Source organism: Herpailurus yagouaroundi, unplaced genomic scaffold (genome assembly GCF_014898765.1).
Source record: "Herpailurus yagouaroundi ecotype Mexico unplaced genomic scaffold, PumYag 163, whole genome shotgun sequence".
Lineage (NCBI taxonomy): Eukaryota > Metazoa > Chordata > Mammalia > Carnivora > Felidae > Herpailurus > Herpailurus yagouaroundi.
The window spans coordinates 27521490-27541831 of NW_024412404.1; the positions used below are offsets into that span (position 1 = coordinate 27521490).

At 47.3% G+C, this 20342-nt stretch overlaps 1 protein-coding gene across 3 annotated transcripts in view; it reads right to left on the reverse strand.

Moving 5' to 3' along the window:
* Positions 1-6318: 6318 nt before the first annotated feature.
* TMEM273 (transmembrane protein 273) overlaps positions 6319-20342 on the reverse strand; it is a 34975-nt gene continuing 20951 nt past the window's right edge. Inside the window, exons 1-5 of one of the 3 annotated variants that reach the window (XM_040485705.1) lie at positions 19378-19501; positions 18317-18361; positions 17313-17453; positions 16079-16109; positions 6319-7515 (exon numbers count right to left, since the gene is read on the reverse strand). In XM_040485705.1, coding sequence (XP_040341639.1) covers positions 7491-7515; positions 16079-16109; positions 17313-17453; positions 18317-18361; positions 19378-19408 — 273 coding nt within the window. In that variant the 5' untranslated portion in view covers positions 19409-19501 and the 3' untranslated portion in view covers positions 6319-7490. Of the gene's footprint in view, positions 7516-16061; positions 16110-17312; positions 17454-18316; positions 18362-19377; positions 19502-20342 lie in introns of those variants that run through there. The other 2 variants (XM_040485706.1, XM_040485704.1) reach the window with 2 other exon arrangements.

Consider the following 20342-nt stretch of genomic DNA (forward strand, 5'->3'; position numbering starts at 1 on the left):
CACCCATCCCCCACTCCCCACTCTGGCAAACATCAGTGTTACACACATCAGTGTGTTCTCTATAGTTAAGAGTCTGTTTCTTGCTGTGCCTCTGTCTCTATCTCTCTTTCCCTTTGCTCATTTGTTTTGTACCACAGATACATTGCTATTGTCCGCTTGTCTTGACTAAGAGCCAGGTTCTCTTGCTTCTTTGAATATCTGGTATTGTCCCCTTGAATAGTTGGCATTATGGAGACTCAGGATTCTGTTATATTCCTCTGAAGAATACTGGTTTCTAACTGCTTGTTTTTAGATTCCGTAGTTGTCTATTTAACATCCATTAATCATAGAGGCAAAGTAACAGCCACAATTGTTTATTCCTTCCCTGCAATCCAGCTTTTGTGGGCAAATGAAAATCATATTATAAATGCTCCAGCTAATCCTGAGTCCGTTTCCTTCTTTGTCTAACTCTTACACACCAACCAATATTGCCCCTGCCCTAAATCAATTCAGGGCTGGAGACCACACCTATAGCCCAGACCCCATCAACATCATTCAAACTAGCCAATCCTAAACTGATTTCTCTGCCCGGCCTTCTATGGAAAACACTGTAAAGGCTCTGGGTCATGTTTTCCCTCACTTCTCCTACCTTCTGACCAAAGTGGTGCTCCCCACTATGGCCCCACATGACATGGGATTTACATTCCCCTTTCTCTGTGGAAGTGTAAGCAATAAATTAATTTTAAATGGCATTGAGCTCTTTGTGTTGTCACTCATTCACCTTTATAAATTAAGGCCTGGGCAAAAATCATGAGTCTGTCAAGTTAAATGACTGCGACTCACCTTCATTCTGTAGAATTTTGGTCCTAGAGTCTGTTGAGTGGGCTTATCTGAGTTTTGTCTCTAGCCCTGATTTCCATGGGAAGCCAGATATGTTACCCAGGTGTATAAGGCATGGTTCTCCGGAGAACTATACCAATGTGTGTGTGTGTGTGTGTGTGTGTGTGTGTGTGTGTGTGTACATAGTATATATATACTATGTTTTGTAATTGGCTTATGCAATTATGGAGGCTGGTAAATCCTAAGCTGCAGGGTGGGCTGGCATGCTAAACACCAGGGAAGAACAAATGTTGTAGTTCATATCTGAAGGCTATTGGCTGGCAAAATGCCCTCTTGCTCAAGGGAGAACAGTCTTTTATTCCATTTAGGCTTTCAACTGATTGGGTAAAGCCCACCCACATCATGGTAAGCAATCTGCTTTTTCCAAAGTCCGTCTGTTTAAATGTTAATCTCATCCAAAAACACCCTCACAGAAACGTCCAGAATAATGTTTGCCCATATACCCAGGCACCATGGCCCAGTCAAGTTGACATGTAAAACGAACCATCATACCATGACCGTCTGATTTGGCAAGATGTGAATTTAGAACTGTCTCTCGACTGCAGGGCAGCTCCTGAAATCTTCACTCAGCTCCTTTTAGCCTTCCCACTATTAATTCCACTTGATCACCTTTGAATTTCACTCTGTTCATGTCCAGTTTAGAAGTTAGCCAAGGAGGGGCGGCTGGGTGGCTCAGTCGGTTAAGCACCTGACTTTAGCTCAGGTCATGATCTCATGGTTCGGCCCCGCGTCAGTCTCTATGCTGACAGCTTGGAGCCTGGAGCCTGCTCTGGATTCTGTGTCTCCCTCTCTCTCTGTCCCTCCCTTACTCACACTTTGTCTCTCTCTCTCTCTCTCTGTCTCTCTGTCTCTCTCTCTCTCAAAAATAAATAAACATTAAAAAAAAATTAGAAGTTAGCCAAGGATTTAAGGGAAATTCTAAAGCAGAGTTTGGGTCTCTCCCTCTAAGACTGCTTTCTCTCTAGGATTGTTCCCCAAAACTTCTAGGCACTGTGTAAGCCCCACCCTCTGTCTTCCAAGCCCAGTAAGACAGCCACTTTCTACTTACCCTGTGTGTGATCTAAACTGGATGTGTCCTTATGGGTAGAGCCAAATAAATGTGAGCTCACCTGACTTGTCTTCTTTCAAAAATCAACTTCCCTCTGGGCTGAGGCCCGCTTTGAGCAGCTCATCACTGCCTCAAATGGTTGTCTTACCGTATTTTGTACTGAGTTTAGTGGTGTTATTGGCAGAAGGGTTAGATACACTACTCTGTCATATCCAGCTTCAGAATCCCTGGAGTTATTTTTTGAAGTATTTTAAGATTTTGACGCTAAGAAATATTTTTGTGCTAGCATTAAAAACATTTTTTTTTCAGATTTCATTGGGGTCAGTAAATGTAAAGTGCTTGCTTTCAATCTTTGGTAATTTGAACCTAGATCAAGGCCTGTTAGGCGTGTAGGAGTCATCAACCCAACCCGACTCCTCCAGAAAGCTGACGAAGGGAGAGGAGGGTCCTCCACAATGGCAGGTAGCACCTTCTGGATGATGTGGCTGAAGCCACACAGTCTCCGCTTGGAGTGAGTTTCCTGGAGCCAAAGAGTGGAGTCTTTGCTGCGAGCTGTAAATGCCCCGTCAGAACACATTGGGGGCAACTCTTGGACACTGTTTTATTTCCTTTTTGGTCAACAGTTATACTTCACTCACAATCTGTTGCCACTACATAAGAACCACCTTCTGATTTAAACTCAGGAAAGGACAAAACATCAGAACCACATTGTAAGGCTTTTTGTCGGTCTCTGTTTTCACAAACATTATTTGTTTGCCCAAATAAGGGGCAGTTCTGAGCCACTTCCCTGAAGAGCTTAGGCCACACCACTAAGGACTCCTACCTGTCCACAGAATGACTGAAGGAGGGCTTACCTTTCCTTGGGGAAGAGAAGACAGCGGGGTCAAATCTGCACTTGCCCCAAACAAGGGGTTGAGTCCTCTTGGTCTCTGCTGCTGATCTAATGTGTGCAGTGGTTGTGAAATGTGAATCTGAGTGGTCCCACACTAACTAGAGACACCTGCTTTGCTTTGAAAAAGAAAAGTGTTCTGGGGCGCCTGGGTGGTTCAGTCGGTTAAGTATCCGACTTTGGCTCAGGTCGTGATCCTGTGGTTGGTGAGTTCCAGCCCCACGTCAGGCTCTGTGCTGACAGCTCAGGGCCTGGAGCCTACTTTGAATTCTGTGTCTCCCTCTCTGTCTGTCCCTCCCCTGCTTGGACGCTCTCTCTCTCTCTCTCTCTGTCTCTCTCTCAAAAATAAATAAACATTTAAAAAATGTTTTTTAAAAAAAGAAAGTGTAATTAAAAAAACAAAACACAAAGAAAAAGAGAATGTTCCTTTTTACCGAGCCTACCAGTTCAGACTTCAATGAGATTTGTCAGCAATCTGGCTAATTTTATTCATAGGAACAATGGGAAACATTAGCGAATGCTTGGTTTATTGTATGATTATCACCACTTGTGTGTTAAGATTAGCTTCGAAGAAATTTATCTTCATGAAAAGAAACCTCAGGCAAACTATCAGTTGAGGAACAGTCGATAGAATGCCTGACCAGGGCTCCTCAAAACTGTCAAGGAAAGTCTGAGAAACCGTCACAACCAAGAGCAGCCTAAGGAGACGTGATGACTAAATGTCATGTGCCATTGTGGATGGGGTCCTACTACAGAAAAGGGATATTAGGTAAAAAAAAAAAATTAAGATAATATGAATAAAATACAGACTTCAGGCAATCATACTATCAAATTGGCTCATTAATTATGATAAACCATACTAATGTAAGGTGTTAATAGGGGAAGCTGGGTGTGGGGCATATGGGAACTCTCTGACATAGCCTTGCAACTGTAAGGAAAATCTGACCCTATTCTAAAATAAAACTTTAAGGGCACCTGGGTGGCTCGGTCAGTTAAACATCTGACTTCGCCTCAGGTCATGATCTCATGGTTCGTGGGTTCGAGCTCTGTGTCGGGCTCTGTACTGACAGCTCAGAGCCTGCTTGGGATTCTTTCTTTCTCTCTCTCTCTCTCTCTCTCTCTCTCTCAAAATAAATAAATAAATAAACTTAAAGAAGAAAATAAAATAATAAAACTTTATTCAAAAATATGTGTAAAGAAATTAATGTCTAAAAATGAAAACTTCCTTAATCTCACCTTCCCTGAATTTTGGAGTTGACCAAAACTAATTATAAATAATAGGTCACATTTTCTGAGTGCCTCCTATATGTCAGTGTTCTAAGAACTTTCGTGTGTTACCTCCTTTTAGGGCTGACATAGATCCTATAGGGTAAGGACAACTATTAGCCCATTTTTACAGATGTGGAAACTGAGGCATGGCAAGGTGAAACAACTTGTCCAGCCCACAGAGCAGCATTTGGTGCCAGACTCTACATACTCTACTACATCCCTATGCTGTGCAGAGAGAAGATCACAAATGATGAGAAAATCATAGGTCAGTGGAAATTCCAGACCCATGAACACTCAGACCCCAACTATGCTGATAAGCGAGTCTGGGATGTTTGAGGCCTGAGCAACTTGCCTGCACTCTGTGTAGAGACGTGCCTCTCATTTGTCATCCGATGATAATGTACACGTGGAAAATAATATTCTTTGAAGGATGATTAATTTATCTGACAAGTCCAAGATTGTGACAAATGACTCGGAGGGAAAAGAATCAGTCAGCCTGTTGGGCCCTGAGCACAGCCTAGACCCGGCCCCTTTTAGACTTCACGTCACAGGCAACACCCCTCTGTTTGCATCTTTAGGCTCACTCTGTCTCAGCAAACCCTACGCATACTCTATCCACGGGAAAGGAGTCTTATGACTCCTCCAGGCTGACCCTCCCCTGCTTTCTCTAATGGATCCCAGAGCACATTCTGGAGCGATTTCCAGCATGTGTGTTTTTAATTCCAGTTCTCAAGCTTGAACACTTGTGGGGACATGGGGTTCGCTCTCCCCAAGCGCAGCTCATTCTTTGGTGCCCTGATAGTTGCTACGAGGGACCCGAGACCGGCTGCAGAGGCTTCCCGAGGCTAGCACTCCCCAGGTCCTCCACATTGCTATAGGCAACGCTGAATCATGTTCTCCCTCTCGATCAAATCTACCCACCAGTAAGTCTTAACATCTCCGCCTCTAAACCCCCTCCCCCTGCAACCACCTTCTGCGTCCTTGCCTCCAGCACCCCAGCCCAAGCCACACTCGCCTCTTACTTGGACTGGGACGAGAACACCAAGCCGCACTCTTGTGGCCCCAGCGCGATATTGACGTGTCATGACTCATTTGAAAATCATAATAACTCTCATATTGTAATCTCCGTCTGCTTGTCTGTCCACTCTCAGCTATTTCCAAACTTGGGTAATGAAAAGCAGTGTCACTTATTAACTTGGTCAAACCCCCATATATTTCTTAAAATTCTATGATATATACACCTTAGAACACACCTAGAGGAATATATATATATGTGTATATATATATATATATATATATATATATATATATGTGAGTTTGCTTTCTATGTATTGCTTTTAATTTATAGATTCAATGTAAACATATTTTTAATTTATAGAGATAGATAGAGACTGATGCACATTTTAAGTTTGTTTACCTTGCCAGATAACCCTCTGCTGTCTCACCTTCTCCTCCTCTGGGTACTGAGTCCTGGATGCAGTAAAACACAGGAGCCCATGTAAGGATGGCTCTTCCTCCTTGCTTTTGAGTGTCATTGGTCCCCTCTCTTTGGGCAGGTGTTCTACCTGCCAAGGTGGGCTTTCCAGGACCTGCATGTGTTCAGGGGGCCCTGGGGCCTACTGCGCTGGGAAGACAGAGGTTTCTCCTAACCCCTGGCCTCTGCTACCACATTTCCAAATCACTGGGTGAGGCAGTCAGAATGACCCTCACTCATGACATTGTACCTACACACACAGTGACTTCTTGTGGTTGCTTCCAAACACTTCCACAGGCTCCTGCCTATTGGAACCTCCATCACCAGGAACTGCTCCCAAGGAGAGGGGTTGTCAAGAGGGGCTTCACAGAGCTTCCAGGAGGACTGCCACAGAAGGAACCCGCTGAGCTTGAATTTGGGGTTTAAGCCAAAGGGACCCATTGCAAAGAGTCCCATTCTGCCTCCCACGGCATGTCAGCTTTTAAAACCCAAGGAGAGAGCACTGGCCTTCAGCATACTTCTCTGTGTTCTTCACCCGGGAAACTCTTGTGGGGCTAAAACAGGACCAGAGCCCAGGAATGGCACTGGGGAAATTCATCACGATGTGGGATGGAGGAGAGGACCCCACGGCTTTGTCGTATCTATAGAAAATGAAATGATTGCTGAGAATCCTGAAGCATTCCTCTTCAGTTTATAAGTGTTTCTGCCATTCACAAACCAGAAGTCTTAATTAAAATGCTGTTAAAAGACGCAAATCAATTAACAGATACCTTACAAGATGGTTTATTCTATCTTACACACAGAAAATTGCTTATGAGTATCATGTTACCGCTTTAGGTTATCAGTTAACAAAGGCTGCTAATGAACTACGTTGTTATCAAGTCAGATAAAAGACACCCTGGGAATCCAGGCAAATTATTACAACACAGTACTTTGTTTTGAAATATTGCTCATCTTTCATCACACACAAGGAGAGTAACCCAATCCAATGAGAACCCGTCGACACAACCACTCAGATTTCTGTTGAATTGGAAAGGCAGAGAGTATTCCATAGTGCAGCCCCAGAAATGCAATGTTAATATTATGGCGGAGAGAAATGTTAATGGGGCCTGTGTCACAGAACCTTAGGTTCATGGCAATAATAAAAAGACGGGGGGTTCCTAAGCCTCTGCCAGTCATGTCCTCCATGCAAAAGTCATTCACATTTGTACCACAAGATAATGCCATAAGCATAATGATAATCCCCTACATTTGTGTAGCTCCCTATAAGGCACACCATCAGCTTTTTCATTGTTGGTTCCAGCATTCAAAGAGCTGCAGAGCTGCAAGCCATCCCACAGTCACTGAGACACCTTCCTCTCCAGCCCAGCCCTCCATTTCTTCCTGTAGAAGGTCAGTCTTTCATTTATAAGACTGGAGATGGCCCCATGGTCTTCATGTTTCAGCACCCCTGAATTTTTGCAGAGGGACTCATGGCAACTGAGAAGTTGAGGCCAACAGTTCTAGAAAATGATGCATACCTGTTGATAGATGGAGGTGTTAAGGAGGCTGTGTCTTGACTTTGGTCCCCATTTCCATAAGCCATTTGCTATGGGTAGGTTCCATTGATATGGACACAATGCTATCATAGAAGCGTGAACAGCTCCTCCATGGAGAACCAGGATAGGCAGAATAGATTTATTGACTTCCATATTTCTTACTTCTGGATAAAGTGCTCGTGCCTCACTCTATGCAGTCAGCTTCTTGTGGAAGAGAATCGATATTTTCCCTCAAGACAGAGACACTATAGATCTATTACTTGCCCTGGGTATTGAGTTCCATATGAAGATCCTTCAAGAGCTTTGGAAGCTCAAATTCAAGACATCTTTGAGACCGATGCTGTGGGCAGCTGTCCAGACCTCCCAACCTCTTTTCCTGAAGAGGCCACTCATTTAGAGTTCAATCACTCGTGCATCTCTGGAAAGGAAGAGAACCATCTGGAAGACTTATTGACAAAGTGATTATGCTCTGACTAATCACGGCTTATGCTTACGCAGCGCACACAGTTAAGTAGGTATGAAAGAACTCATCAGCATATCTTAGCAAAGTGGGACATTTCCTCATGCAACATAGAAAAGTACCTGAAGACCAGTGGCTTCTAGGTAAAGGGACAGTTTTTCAGATAGAGCTCAACTGAGAGAATGTTTTCTGCCTGCCAAACCTCAAGCCACAAAACCTCACCCACTTTGGTGGCAAAAAGGGAAGAAGTCATTCCTCAAGGTTAAGAGGCATATCTGCAGGAAAATGCCACTTCATGTGCTTGAAGAGACTGCATGGGTCTGGGGAGATGTTACAAGGAGCAAGGTAGACAGACCTTTGCAAATGTAACTAGAAACTGATACCTTCAAGGCTGACCATGAGCTGTTACGGTGAGTGAGTCTTCTCCACACATAGCATATCTACTATACCGATCTATCTATATGTATATAAAATTAGGAACACAGAAGAAAAGATGAGGTCACCAAACCGGACCCCAGGATAATAGAGCTAAGGCTGAAAGTAGGACACAGACCGTGCTGTGGCCACTCTCAGCTAAAGGCCTCACCAACACTTCCACGCACAGAGATTGAGTTCATACCAACACTTCACTGTAGTTTCATATAATACTTGTAATTATAACGGAATGACATATTTATGTTTACGTTGAATGTTGCATACTTGTTTATGTCATTTGATCATTCATGCTCAGGTTTAATATCTTGATATCTAACATGGAGGAAGGGACAGCAGTAGCAGGAAGATCGGGCAGAGTTAAGCATCGATGGGATAAGCCAAGCCAAAGGCCATAAAAGAGGCAATACTACCTACCCCGTGTGTGAAGGACTAAGGACACAGGTTGAGGTCAGGCCTGCAGAGCTTGATGGCAGCAGAGCCAACATGGAAGACACACAAATTGGAAACGAGCAAGGATGGTGACAGAGAAGTCTGACGGGATTCCAAGAGAGTCTAACGGCTGTCCAATTTTTGTGTTTCTCTTTTAAAATATGGTGGGTCCAAAGTTTGAGTCGGATGGTCTAGAGGTCCATGGGCTCAAGAGAAGGTTCATCCCCTTCTGTTCGTCACCCCATTAACAAGTCCTGAGTTCAAAGGACCCTTTCTGGTGTTGTTAGGAAGAGGATCTGAAGTAGCTGGATATATGCAGCATTTGCCCTTGAGATACAGGTGTCTATAGAAGATGGGGGAAACCAGGAATGCAGGCTCCTCCTACTCCCGGTCACCCTGAGCTGGGGAAGTGGCACCTGTGAGCTACTCCATCTCCATGGAGGAAGTTATTCTCCAGCACAGCAGCCACTCCTCTGCATACAGCTGTGTCACCAGCCCCCAGAGAGCCAGGAAGAACGATAAGAACAGATAAGCTGGGCAGAGGCTGGGATAGCAGGTGAATCAGGCTGCAGACCTGGGTTGGGTATCTAGAGAACGAGAAAGAGACTTTTAGAGGCTGCACATGCACTGTTTCCGCTATTCCTTAACATTGGTGGTTTTAGGGGCGCCTGGGTGGCTCAGTCGGTTGATCGTCCGACTTCGGCTCAGGTCATGATCTCGCCGTCCGTGAGTTCGAGCCCCGCGTCGGGCTCTGTGCTGACGGCTCAGAGCCTGGAGCCTGTTTCAGATTCTGTGTCTCCCTCTCTCTGACCCTCCCCGGTTCATGCTCTGTCTCTCTCTGTCTCAAAAATAAATAAACGGTAAAAAAAAAAAAATTAAAAAAAAAACATTGGTGGCCTTAGCCAATGCAGTCAGAGAGGAGAAAACAATTAGGGACATAACAACTGGGAAAGGAGATCTGTTATGAAAACTCAAGGAAATCAAGAAGAAAAAAACCACACACACACAAGAAAAGCTTTCAATAAGGCTGCCCCTATAACATTAACATACCAAAAAGCAATCCATAAACAATCAATGACTAAGTTGAAGACATAATGGGAAACTCCATTTCTAAAAGTAACAAAAACATAAAACTATTTCGGAATAAACTTCACAAGAAATGTGGAAAATCCATAAGGTAAAAGCCAAAAACTCTCTTAAGACACACTAACACAGACTTGCAAATAAAGTCCCCTTCCACGAAGGACTGCTTAACGTCATAAAGAAGTCGATCGTCTTCAGTTTCATACACGTACATGATGCAACCCCAACAAAAAAAACCAAGGTGTTTGTTCTGTGGATAGGTCGTGGAGTTGGTTCTGAAGTTCACAGGGGAAGACAAATACGCAAGAATGGCTAACAGAGAATAGCAGAAACGTGCCCCTGAATAGGAAACACAATGGGAGCACGCCGGATGGTGGAACGAGCCATAAAGCCTGCACAAGTCGGAGTGTGGAGCCAGAACACCAATAATCACAAATACCACGGAAAGTAATACCAAGTCCAGAAATAGTCCAAATAAACCAGGATATTTATCATTTTTTTTTAATTTTCAATAGTTTCTGCTTTATCTCGCTGTGTTCCTTTTACAAAACTATATTTAATTAAAATTATCTGGGGGCGCCTGGGTGGCGCAGTCGGTTAAGCGTCCGACTTCAGCCAGGTCACGATCTCGCGGTCCGTGAGTTCGAGCCCCGCGTCAGGCTCTGGGCTGATGGCTCAGAGCCTGGAGCCTGTTTCCGATTCTGTGTCTCCCTCTCTCTCTGCCCCTCCTCCGTTCATGCTCTGTCTCTCTCTGTCCCAAAAATAAATAAACGTTGAAAAAAAAAATTTTTTTTTTAAAAAATTATCTGTATACAGTTTCTATAAAATTAAAACATATTTACATATGCACACACACATATTTTTTCTAGTTTTTATAAGTTTTGTTTTTTATTTATATCTCTGATCCATTCGACATGTATTGTGGTGCATAGTATGACATATGGATCTAATTTTTTCTTTTTCCCAAGTGGCAATCTCTCTCAGCATCATTATGGAAAATATTATTTTCCTCCGTTTTATTTGCCACCTTTATGGCTTTCTAAATATCCTTGTTTAGGAGCGCTTGTTTGGGTGCTTCAGTCAGTTAAGCGTTCAACTGCGGCTCAGGTCATGATCTCACGGTCCGTGAGTTTGAGCCCCGCGTCAGGCTCTGTGCTGACAGCTCAGAGCCTGGAGCCTGTTTCGGATTCTGTCTCCCTCTCTCTCTGCCCCTCCCCTGATCTCTCTCTCTCTCTCTCTCTCTCTCACACACACACACACACACATAAATGAATACACATTTAAAAATTTTTTAAATAAAAATTTTTTAAAAAGGAAAATAATACTCTTTATATACAGAGGGCTAAATTCTAAATAAAAAGAATTGCAAAGAAATCTTCAGGTTACTGCAAGTTTGTAGTTGTATAGTGTTATGATTCTGGAAGTATTTTTTGTGGTATTGGAGGATAGATAAAGGGTAAAAACATTTATGTGGAACACAGCTGTCACTTTGGAGGAGGCAAAACAGAAATATGGAGTGAGGAAAGCTTAAGAAGAGGCTTCTGGTATTGAGTTTGTGGCTCAAATATACATTTCCTGAGTCTGTGTGTTGAGAGAGTCTAGAAGCAATGATGTCTCCGGAGCCACCCGAGCACACACTGTGTCCAGATCTTGCCTTCTAAAAGCTATTTCACATCAAAAAAGAAAAAACAGGGGATCTCTAAGGGGTACATGGGTGATTCCAGGTCTGAGCAGGGACAGTACACAGTGAGCCGGGGATATTGTGTTGTGTCAGCCTAGGAAATGCCCAAGAGCCACCAAGAAGTGACTGGTACTGGACAAACTGAGGACAATTTGAACGTCACAAAGATCTATGATGGTAATGAATTATAATATGTTGAAATCCACAGTAATGATATTCAACAAGAAAGAGAAAGAGAAAAGGGGGAAGGAAAAAGTCCTTTTTTCTAGAAGAATAAGAAGGGATGCCAGCATTAGAAACTCCACATTTTGTAACTCCCAGTGCAATAACTGATTCAAACGTGGGTTGTGAACAAACGTAAAATCATCGGGCAAAGAATCAGTGGGGGTCAGGATGTTCACGTGGTCTCAAAGTACCACCCTTCAGATTATCGACTACTTACAAAGAGGAAAATTGGTCTCCCCAACACAGAGGTCTAGCGGTCGCTTCCTTAACCAAGTGATCAGACACAGCATTACCTACAGTGAGAGAACCTGGCATCATGTGCTTCCTGATGTAAGACAATAAACGATGCACAATGTCACCTCCGTAGTGTTGTTGACAAAATTCTCAATCTGCATCTACTCGGGAAGAAACCGTTAGCCAAATCCAGAAGATAAGACATCATACAAAAGTACTTCAATACTGACAGGGGAAGAAGGCAGAGTTGTCCAACACAAGAAGAGACTAAACAGAGACAAAATCACAATACCATGTATCCTGGTTTGGGAAGCTTGAGCTATAAAAGATATTTCTGAAACAATCAGAGAGATTTGAATTCGGGCTGTGTAATAGGTGAGATTATTGAATTTTCTCAGTCATTTCCTCAGATGTGGTCATCAAATTGTGATTATGCAGGAGACGCCTGGTTATGTATTTAGGGGTAAAATATCTCTGCTAATTTAGGGGTGATATTGCCACTAATTTTTAAGTGAATCAGAAAAAATGTATGTAGACAGAGTAAAGCAAATGGGGGAAAAGTCAACTTGTGAATCTAGGTGAAGGATGTGCATGTTTTTTTCACACGGTATTTTCAACTTTTTGGTGGATTTGAAGAGTTTTCCAGATGAAGGAAGGCGAGAGCACATCGATGGTGCATGAGATGTGGGCAAGAGGACCCAGGGAATACGAACTACGACCAATCCCACAAGCCCAGGTCTCGTCCACACTGAGACCTGAGAGCAACAGAGGAAGCAGACGCTTCAGCCAAACCAATAGCTTGATGACTCAAAGTTTAGGAGTTTTTTTTCATCGTGTGGACCAAGGTGGTTAGTTAATGGCTTGATTGGCCTTTCAAGGGAAAAAACTGATAAGTACGAGAAAGTTAACGATCTTATTTCTAAAATCCTGTTTTCTCAGCTCTGCTTAAGCAAATGTCCCACAGCTTCATTTTAAATCTTGCTGAAGTACCATTATATTGACTTTTTAGGGACAAAAAAAACCACCCTGCTGATTCCTGGTCTCCCAGCCATCCTGGCACAAGCAGTCGTGACTAGTAACTCCCTCCCATCCTGCAGGGGGGCCACCTCTGGAGAGCCACTGTCTCTCTCTCCCTTTCAGAGCAAGTGACCACTCTTACAACTCACCTTTCGGAGAAACTGAGGTGTGACTCACAAAACAGGAGAACCGGGTGTTCATTAACTCATCCCGACGTGACAAAAAGCACTTAACTCATCCCTACATGACAAAAAGCACATGCAAAGTTTTGCTCCAGGAGAACGGCTTGCCTGCCCTTAGCTTTTTCTTTCGGGTCTAACTTCTTCCTGACTCAGCCTGACTCCATCTAGTGTCAGTTTTGGATACTTAAATTGTGCCTCCTTTCTCTTCAAAAATCCCTGTTTGTGGAGGAGCTCTGGTCTGCTACGTGCCAAGAACACTTCCCTGAACTTGGTGCAGGGCTATATCCCCGGGGTGGGGGAGGACTCCCACCCAGCCGCCTGACTCTCCCCTGCCCTTCATGTGTTCCTTTCTTCATCCAGCCACCTGCTTTCCCCCTGCTTCCTTCACATTCCCTTCCCTGGACTTCACTTGTACCATGTTTATTTTTGAATGACTATTACAGTCACCTCTTCAGGATTATGAAAATGGCCTCCTCTAGTTCCGAGGTTTCAAAATAATTCAGAACTTCTAAATGCACACAAAACCGCGATGTTCTTCTGACAGGATCATACAGGGGAACAGAAAGCCACAGCGACTGCTGCTTCAACAAGGCTTTTGAAGTGGTTTGTTTGTACTGCACACAGCAGCGTCTTCATACAGGCACACACACACACACACACACACACACACACACGTGTCAGTCACTCGCTACGAGACATCAGAGCTTCTCCACCCCCTCACCCTCCAATGCACACACACCCATGTACCAGGACCGGAAATTAGGATTTGTGAAATCTGCCATTTTTGTGAATTCCATGATTAAGATATCCCTGAAACAGGGTCTTCAGAAACTTCCGGGAGGTACTGGAGTTTCCAATGCAAGGTACCCTAACTCAAAGTTCCCCCCCATGCGTGTGGGTGGTTTCGATGGCCAAGGTAGCACGCCCGATCCCGTGGGTGGGGAGCTCTCTAGGACCACTCCATCATGACATGGGGCCCGAGCTGGCCACAACAGTCTGTAGCCACATATCCAGGGTGTGTCAGCCACCCAGCAGAGGTCCCCAGAAGTCATGCTGTGGGCAGATTCTTCATCATTGCAGACATAGCCCATCTACCCCAAAACTGACTCCTACCTTGTACTCTCCATCACAGAGACCAGCTGGACCCCCAAAGGCAATGCACGTTCTATGCCTGGGGTTCATCTAGTCATTTCCTGGTCCCCTCTCCCCCTACTATCAGGAGCTAATCCTTCTCATCCTACTAGACTCAGTCCATGGCCTCCCATGCCTGAGTCTGCCCAAAGCCTTGTTCGAAGCCCTGATGAAGGTCTGTCTGCCCTGACTCTACAGTGGGAGAGCCTGAGTCAGCACAGAGCCCAGAGCAGTGGGAGTGCTGCCTCTGGCTGAGCCAGGACAAGGACGTCCTCCTGACAAGGGTCACAGCTGCACCTTCAGTGGAACCTATCACTGTGCCAATCTCCTGAGGGCTGAAAGAAGACAGAGCTGCCCCAGTGTGAAGGCCCCTTAGGGTGGGGAAGGACAGGGCAGCGAGAGCCAGCCAACTTGGAATTCTACTTTTCCTGCACGAGAGGTCTCAGGAATTTGGTGGCACTTGGGAGGTGTCTAACATGTGTTCTTTTCTAAAGAGGAATGTGCCAACCTCAGCCAGTGTGGGTCTGGGTGTGTACGAACATGTGTATGTGAGATGGGACACATGGCATGGTCTCCCAGCCCATAAATGCCCCTAATTCTACTATACATTTCCAAAAGCTCCCTGGGACTGCATGAGACCTCCCCTGCATGAGACTCCCAGATGCAGAGGAGGTGACATTGCCAGCAGGAGAACTGTGTGGCCACCCCAGGGCTTGGAGACCACTGCCTTATGGCCGCACTAAACGCAGGGTGAACCCCACTAAACACAGGCTCCAGTGTTCTAGAACCACCCAGGTTTACACCTATCACACACAGTCATTAGCAGTGCCTCTTCTCCACCCTCACAAAGTCCTGATTTGGATGATAAGGTAAATGGTCACCCTAATCACACTCAGCTCCCCCAGGGGAGGCCCCTGTAGGGTGGCCAAATGGAGGGGGAGACGATGGGACAGAGAGAGGGAGACAGAGAAACAGTGAGAGTCAGAGGAGGAGAGGGGTTAATGCTTGGAGGTAGAGTTGATGAAACGCACTGTAGGGCCCAGAAATGAGAACATCTGAAGGAGGGGAGATCCTTCAGGAAGTGAATGTCTTGAGAAAGTCCATTTGCAGCTCACCCCCTGGGCGTGACCCTGGTGACAGTGAGCCACGCGTCTGTCTCCTTCACACACAAATCCGTCATTCCTTCCATACTCACGACACAGCGCCCACTGAGTCCGAGGTCCCAGGGAAGAAGTGGAGGTGACCCCATGCTCCAGATCCCCTCTAAATCCCACCCCCCCCCCCACTCAGCCCAGACTCTGTCTGCATGCCAGCCCTCACGGAGCACCTCCTCTACTTGGAGCACCCACTCTGTTGCAGGCACTGTGCTAAGTGTTGGGGCTACAGAGATGAAAAGAAAGACCTCACCCTCAAGGACCTTACATCTCAGGGAGAAAACCATCAAAAGAAATATATCACATGATGTCAGTGAATGGAAAGTAATATGAAGAAAAATAAAGCTAGGGAAGGGGAAGACAATAATCAGGGGAAGGGGGTTCTATTTCAAACAGGCCATCTAAAATGAAATGATGGCACTGAAGCAGAGATATAAAGGAAGTGAAGGGCCAAGCGTGCAGCTATCTGGAAGAAAAGCATTCCAGATGACAGAAAAGAGCATATGCAAAGGTCCTGAGGCAGGGTTGTCCTCAGAGGACATAGTCTCTATGTGGAAGAACAGTGTGGCTCATTGCCAGTGGGGAAGCCAGTTAACCTGGAGTAGGCCACATGGGCTTCCCAAGTGGGTCAAGGCAAGGGCTAGGGACCTCTCTCTGAGTGTTGGGGGGATGCACTGGGGGATTCTGTGTGGGAGGTAGGGCAGGTAACTGAGGGTATGCAGAGGCCAACCCAAGTCCCCTTTGGCTACTGTACCCTGTGCGCCACCCCCCCCCACTCTCATGACTCTTACCCACTGAACCATAGAAGGGAAGAGGAGACTTGGGGTGCATTCTGGCCTCCTTGGAAGCACTTTGGAGTAGAGAGAAGGGCTAGGAGGACAGGCAAGGAAGCACAATGGATAAAACAGGAGGAAAAATGATACCCTCACTTACCACGGTAGTGACCTTACCTTGGGACTCTCTTCTTTAGTGTGACCGAATCTAAACAGAGAAAGAAAAGCATTAGGAAGGAGACACTGTGACCTGTGGTGCAGCTCACTCAGTGCCAGGCAAGCAGGAGCGAGTCAGAGCCAGCCTGACTCAGGCAGCTCTGAAGGGCTCCCTGGGTTGGGGTCAGTGGGGGTGGTGGTCTTGGGCTGAGTGTTCTTCATCCTTCCCCTTTGGCTCTGTTGGAGTTTGTCCATCCAGGTCTCATCTAGACCCCCCTTAGTTGGGCACATAAGTAGAACCGAGCCTTTCCTAGGGCCCTCCTACCCTCATCATTACCCATTATCCCCCTTCACTTGCAACTCCTGGACCCCTTTGCCCTAAAGGGATCCAGCACGTCTCCCATTCTGTGATGGAGAGGGTTTTTCCTCTCCCCGCCTATTCCTAAGGATACAAAAGCAATGGTAAGCAAACTCCTGTGACCAATTAAACCCCTTGTTCAGTTGGACATGCTGGCATCTCAGGAAGCCCCCAAAGGCTGTGTCTCCTCTCCCTGGCCCAGACTTCCCCCTCTACCTCTCTTCGCAGATAGTAATTGCACTTTGCAGAGACACAGTGAGGCTCCTTCCTCCTCGTCCCCGGGAGAACCTCATGGAAAACTGCATCGTCATCTCATGAAGCGGACTGGGAATGAGTTTTGCGAGTCCCAACTTGGGAGAAAGGGGATGCGAATCACTGTTGTATTTTGCTATCAAAACTCACGAACTGTCTGCCCTGTGTCTGTGAGTTTCACTTCCCCGCAGATGCTGTGGGACACCGAGAACCTGCCAGAGTTCATGTACGCCCAGCTCTGTTTGGATCAAGAGGACCCAGCACAGCTCCAAGCAAGACCAAGTTATGAGCAACTCGGCCCATATCAACTGAGCTCACAGCACCACCCAGCCTCATCACCTCCTGGGATCAATTTTATCTGGTCACATTTTTGGATATGAGAATAGACGTTTCTGTCTGAAGCCAACTCAGCCCCCTTCCCCTTCCACCTTTTTCCAAGAAATCTGATTCTTAGGAATGGAAAAGTACAGAGAGAGAAAAAGAAGAGGGGAGAAAGAGAAATCAACAGAGACACAGCTCACTGCGTTTCTTTTCTACCCAGGTTTTCAGTCTTTCTCCAACCAAGTTTCCGAGCTCCCCGGGGCCTCAGGCTGCCCTCACCATCCTGGGCTGGGCTGGGCTGGGCGGAGGTCACTGCTCCCTTACCGTTGAAGCCCAGGTTTGAGTTTCTCAGGTCCGAGGAGTCATTATCAAACAAGTGCTTCTTGATCATGCAGATCTTCAGGGCCAAGAAGCCAGCCGATATGGCAACACCCACAGCCGTCCCGATGATGGCGTACTTGATATCTGCAGGGTAGGGAGGAATTGAACAACGGGCATCAACCAGCCACCATCCTGCAGAGGTCTTCTGCAGCTCCCTTCACATTCTGGGTGAAGTCCAAAGTCGTGTGCAGGACCCTAAAATTCCACATTCCGATCCGCTGAAGCCCAGGGGCACACTCGTTCCCTGCCCCTCACCCACACCCTAACCCCTCCTCCTAGAACTCCATCCTGCTCTCTTCAGCTGAGGGAATCGTTCCCCAGCAGCGGATGGTTCACTTCTCTGGCCTCCCGTATTCCTTCCTCACTTATCTTTTCACTGATTCATTTATCACATACGTGTTCATTGCCTGCTCTGTGGTGAGCAGGAAGGCAAAGGAAGAGAAAAGATCAGACTCCATCTTGAGGGGAGTCAGCTGGGGCAGTTGGGAGCTCACCCTAATGCCAGGTAACAGGGGTGGGCTGGGCTGGCGTGGGAGCCGGGAGCCTTCCCGGAGGAGGCAGACTGTACCGTGCCTGCTGAGGCAAGCCCCTGAGGTGGAAAGGAGCTGGGACCAACCATGCAGGTGCGGGGCAGGGCAGGGAAGCATGGCAGAATGCAGGGCCCTGTGGGTGCCGGAGCTGCTCAGCTTACAGAGAACAGACAAGGGCGACACTGGTGACTCATACCCCTCTGAGGACAGGCTCTCCAGCAGGCCCATGCCCCTGGGGTAAAGCTGTGTTAGCTCCTCAGGCAGGTCTGGAGGTGAGTGCGGCCCCTGTTCCGGGATGACAGGCAGGAAACCAGCCACACACACACCCCCTGCACGCCCCACCTGCCCAGGCCTTCTGGAGTGTCTCCCTCCTGCCCCCTCAGCCCTGCACGCAGAGGAAGCAGGACAGCCACCTACCAATTTCGGCCCCAGCAGACTTGCCCGTTGCTAACACTCCAACATCTGTAAAGAAAGAAAACCCAGACTCTGGTTAGAACCAAACTGCTGGCTGTGATCAGGCCAGGGGTGGAGGGCCGAGCCCCTGTCCCCAGCCACTCCCTCCCCCACATCCGGGAAGGTCCTCCTGCTTGGCCCCCAGCCTCAGGAACACAGAGGCGGGCTGCTGGTTGCCACGGGGTGTCCTGGAACCTTGCAGGGATGTTAGAGCCCTCCCCCGAACCCACACAGGGAGCGGGGTTCCCTCGAGTGGCCCTCGGGCTTCAGCCAGCTCTCTAATATGGTCTCCAAGATCCAAACTCTGACCCTTGCTGCCGCTTCAGCTTCTTCTGTCATTCCCACAAACCCTCTCACCCCAGCCATACTGCACTGCGTCCGGTCCCCACCCAGGCCGCAGGCTCTGCTGTCCCCGGGCCACCCCCTCTGCCTGGCCCCGTCTTCTCGCTTCTCCTCCTTCTCCTCACCTCGGTTCCATGTTACTTCCTCCCGAGCCCCCACGCCTGGCTCAGCTGCCCCACGACCTGCTCCCCCTCCTGTGAAGCCTTCATACCCGACCACAGCATTTATTTAACAATGTTACAGAGTGCTGCCGAGCTCCAGGCACCCTGCGGCCTGAGAGCCTCTCAGCTATTAATCCACGGACTGCATCTTCTGGCCAGTCTCCCCACTGTGCTCTCCGTGCCCTGTGGGGGGTTCTGCCCCCCAGTATTTGACCCAGCGTCGGGTACGAAGGACGTATTAACAGACGTTCTGCGAATGGGTGAATAACGGTGACAGAGCACGCGGCAGGGGTGCCTCACTCTTCGAGCCAGGAGGACTCCTGCCATCAGGAGACGCGGCTTCCAGGTGGGGGCCGTTGTCCCTGCAGACGGGCCCAGAAGATCTAAGGCAGAGTGGTAGGCCTTGCAGAGGAAGGCGTACATTAATTGGCCACTTACTTTGAGGCAATACTGGGTGAGGCACTTGCATTAACACATTTAATACTCGCAGCAACAACTGTGGGAGATAGGAGCTGTTCTCACCTGCCTTTGATGAATGAGGAACCAAAGGCATTGAAGACTTGACAATGGGCCCAAAGGCCAAGGGAAGTGGAACGCAGGGTCTGAGCCACGCGACTTGCACTGAGAGGCCCCGGACGTCCTGCAAGGTCGAATCCAAGGGAGCTAAAAGAATGACCCCACACCCATTAAGGCCAAGGACTGGAGGGGTTTGGGGGTTGGGGGGGGGTGATGAGACCCAAGCCTGGTTCTAGGTACAAGCTTCCAGGCAAAGGTAGAGAAGCCGAAGTACCACACCTGTGGGGTTTGGGGCTGGATCTTCCCCAGTTAAGCTCCAAGACAAATCCACCTCCCAACCCCCCACCTCTGGGAGGCTGAAAGATGGCAGAGGCACTTGCTCAGTAAAGACATTCCCCACAGGACCACATCTGCTGACTACAGTCAGTGATGCCTGGGGTGATGTGTTGGGTTGACCTCTTGCTCTGTGTGTGTTTGGAGGGGAAATGATCATCATAACGGAGGTGAGGATTTTTCCGCTGGCCTCACTTAGCAGATGGATAAAGCTGGGAAGTTGTGAAGCAAAGGTACACAGCCTTGCTCTAACCACAGGTTGTCTTGGAAATTCAACGACTTCTGCCTTTCTTCTGAAATGCGTGCCCCTACGTGAGGCCCATCCACGCACACACATCACAGACACCCCCACGTACGATATGACCTTGGTCTCGTCCGTTCTCTGAAACTCTTACTGAGCTTCATTGTTTCTTTACATTCCTTACATTAATCCTGCCATTCCAGCTAGGTTGAAAACTATTCCAGGGATGGGACAAAATCTTATATTTTGCACATGGCTGGGTTGGGCTGTTTTGAGGGGCTGGGCTAGGAGCTGACTTCCAGATTGATGCCCAAACTTCAGAGCTGCATATGCTGTGTGCTCACCTTGGCTCCCTTCCTGACATCGGTCTGGCCCCCCTCTGCCATAAATGGACAGG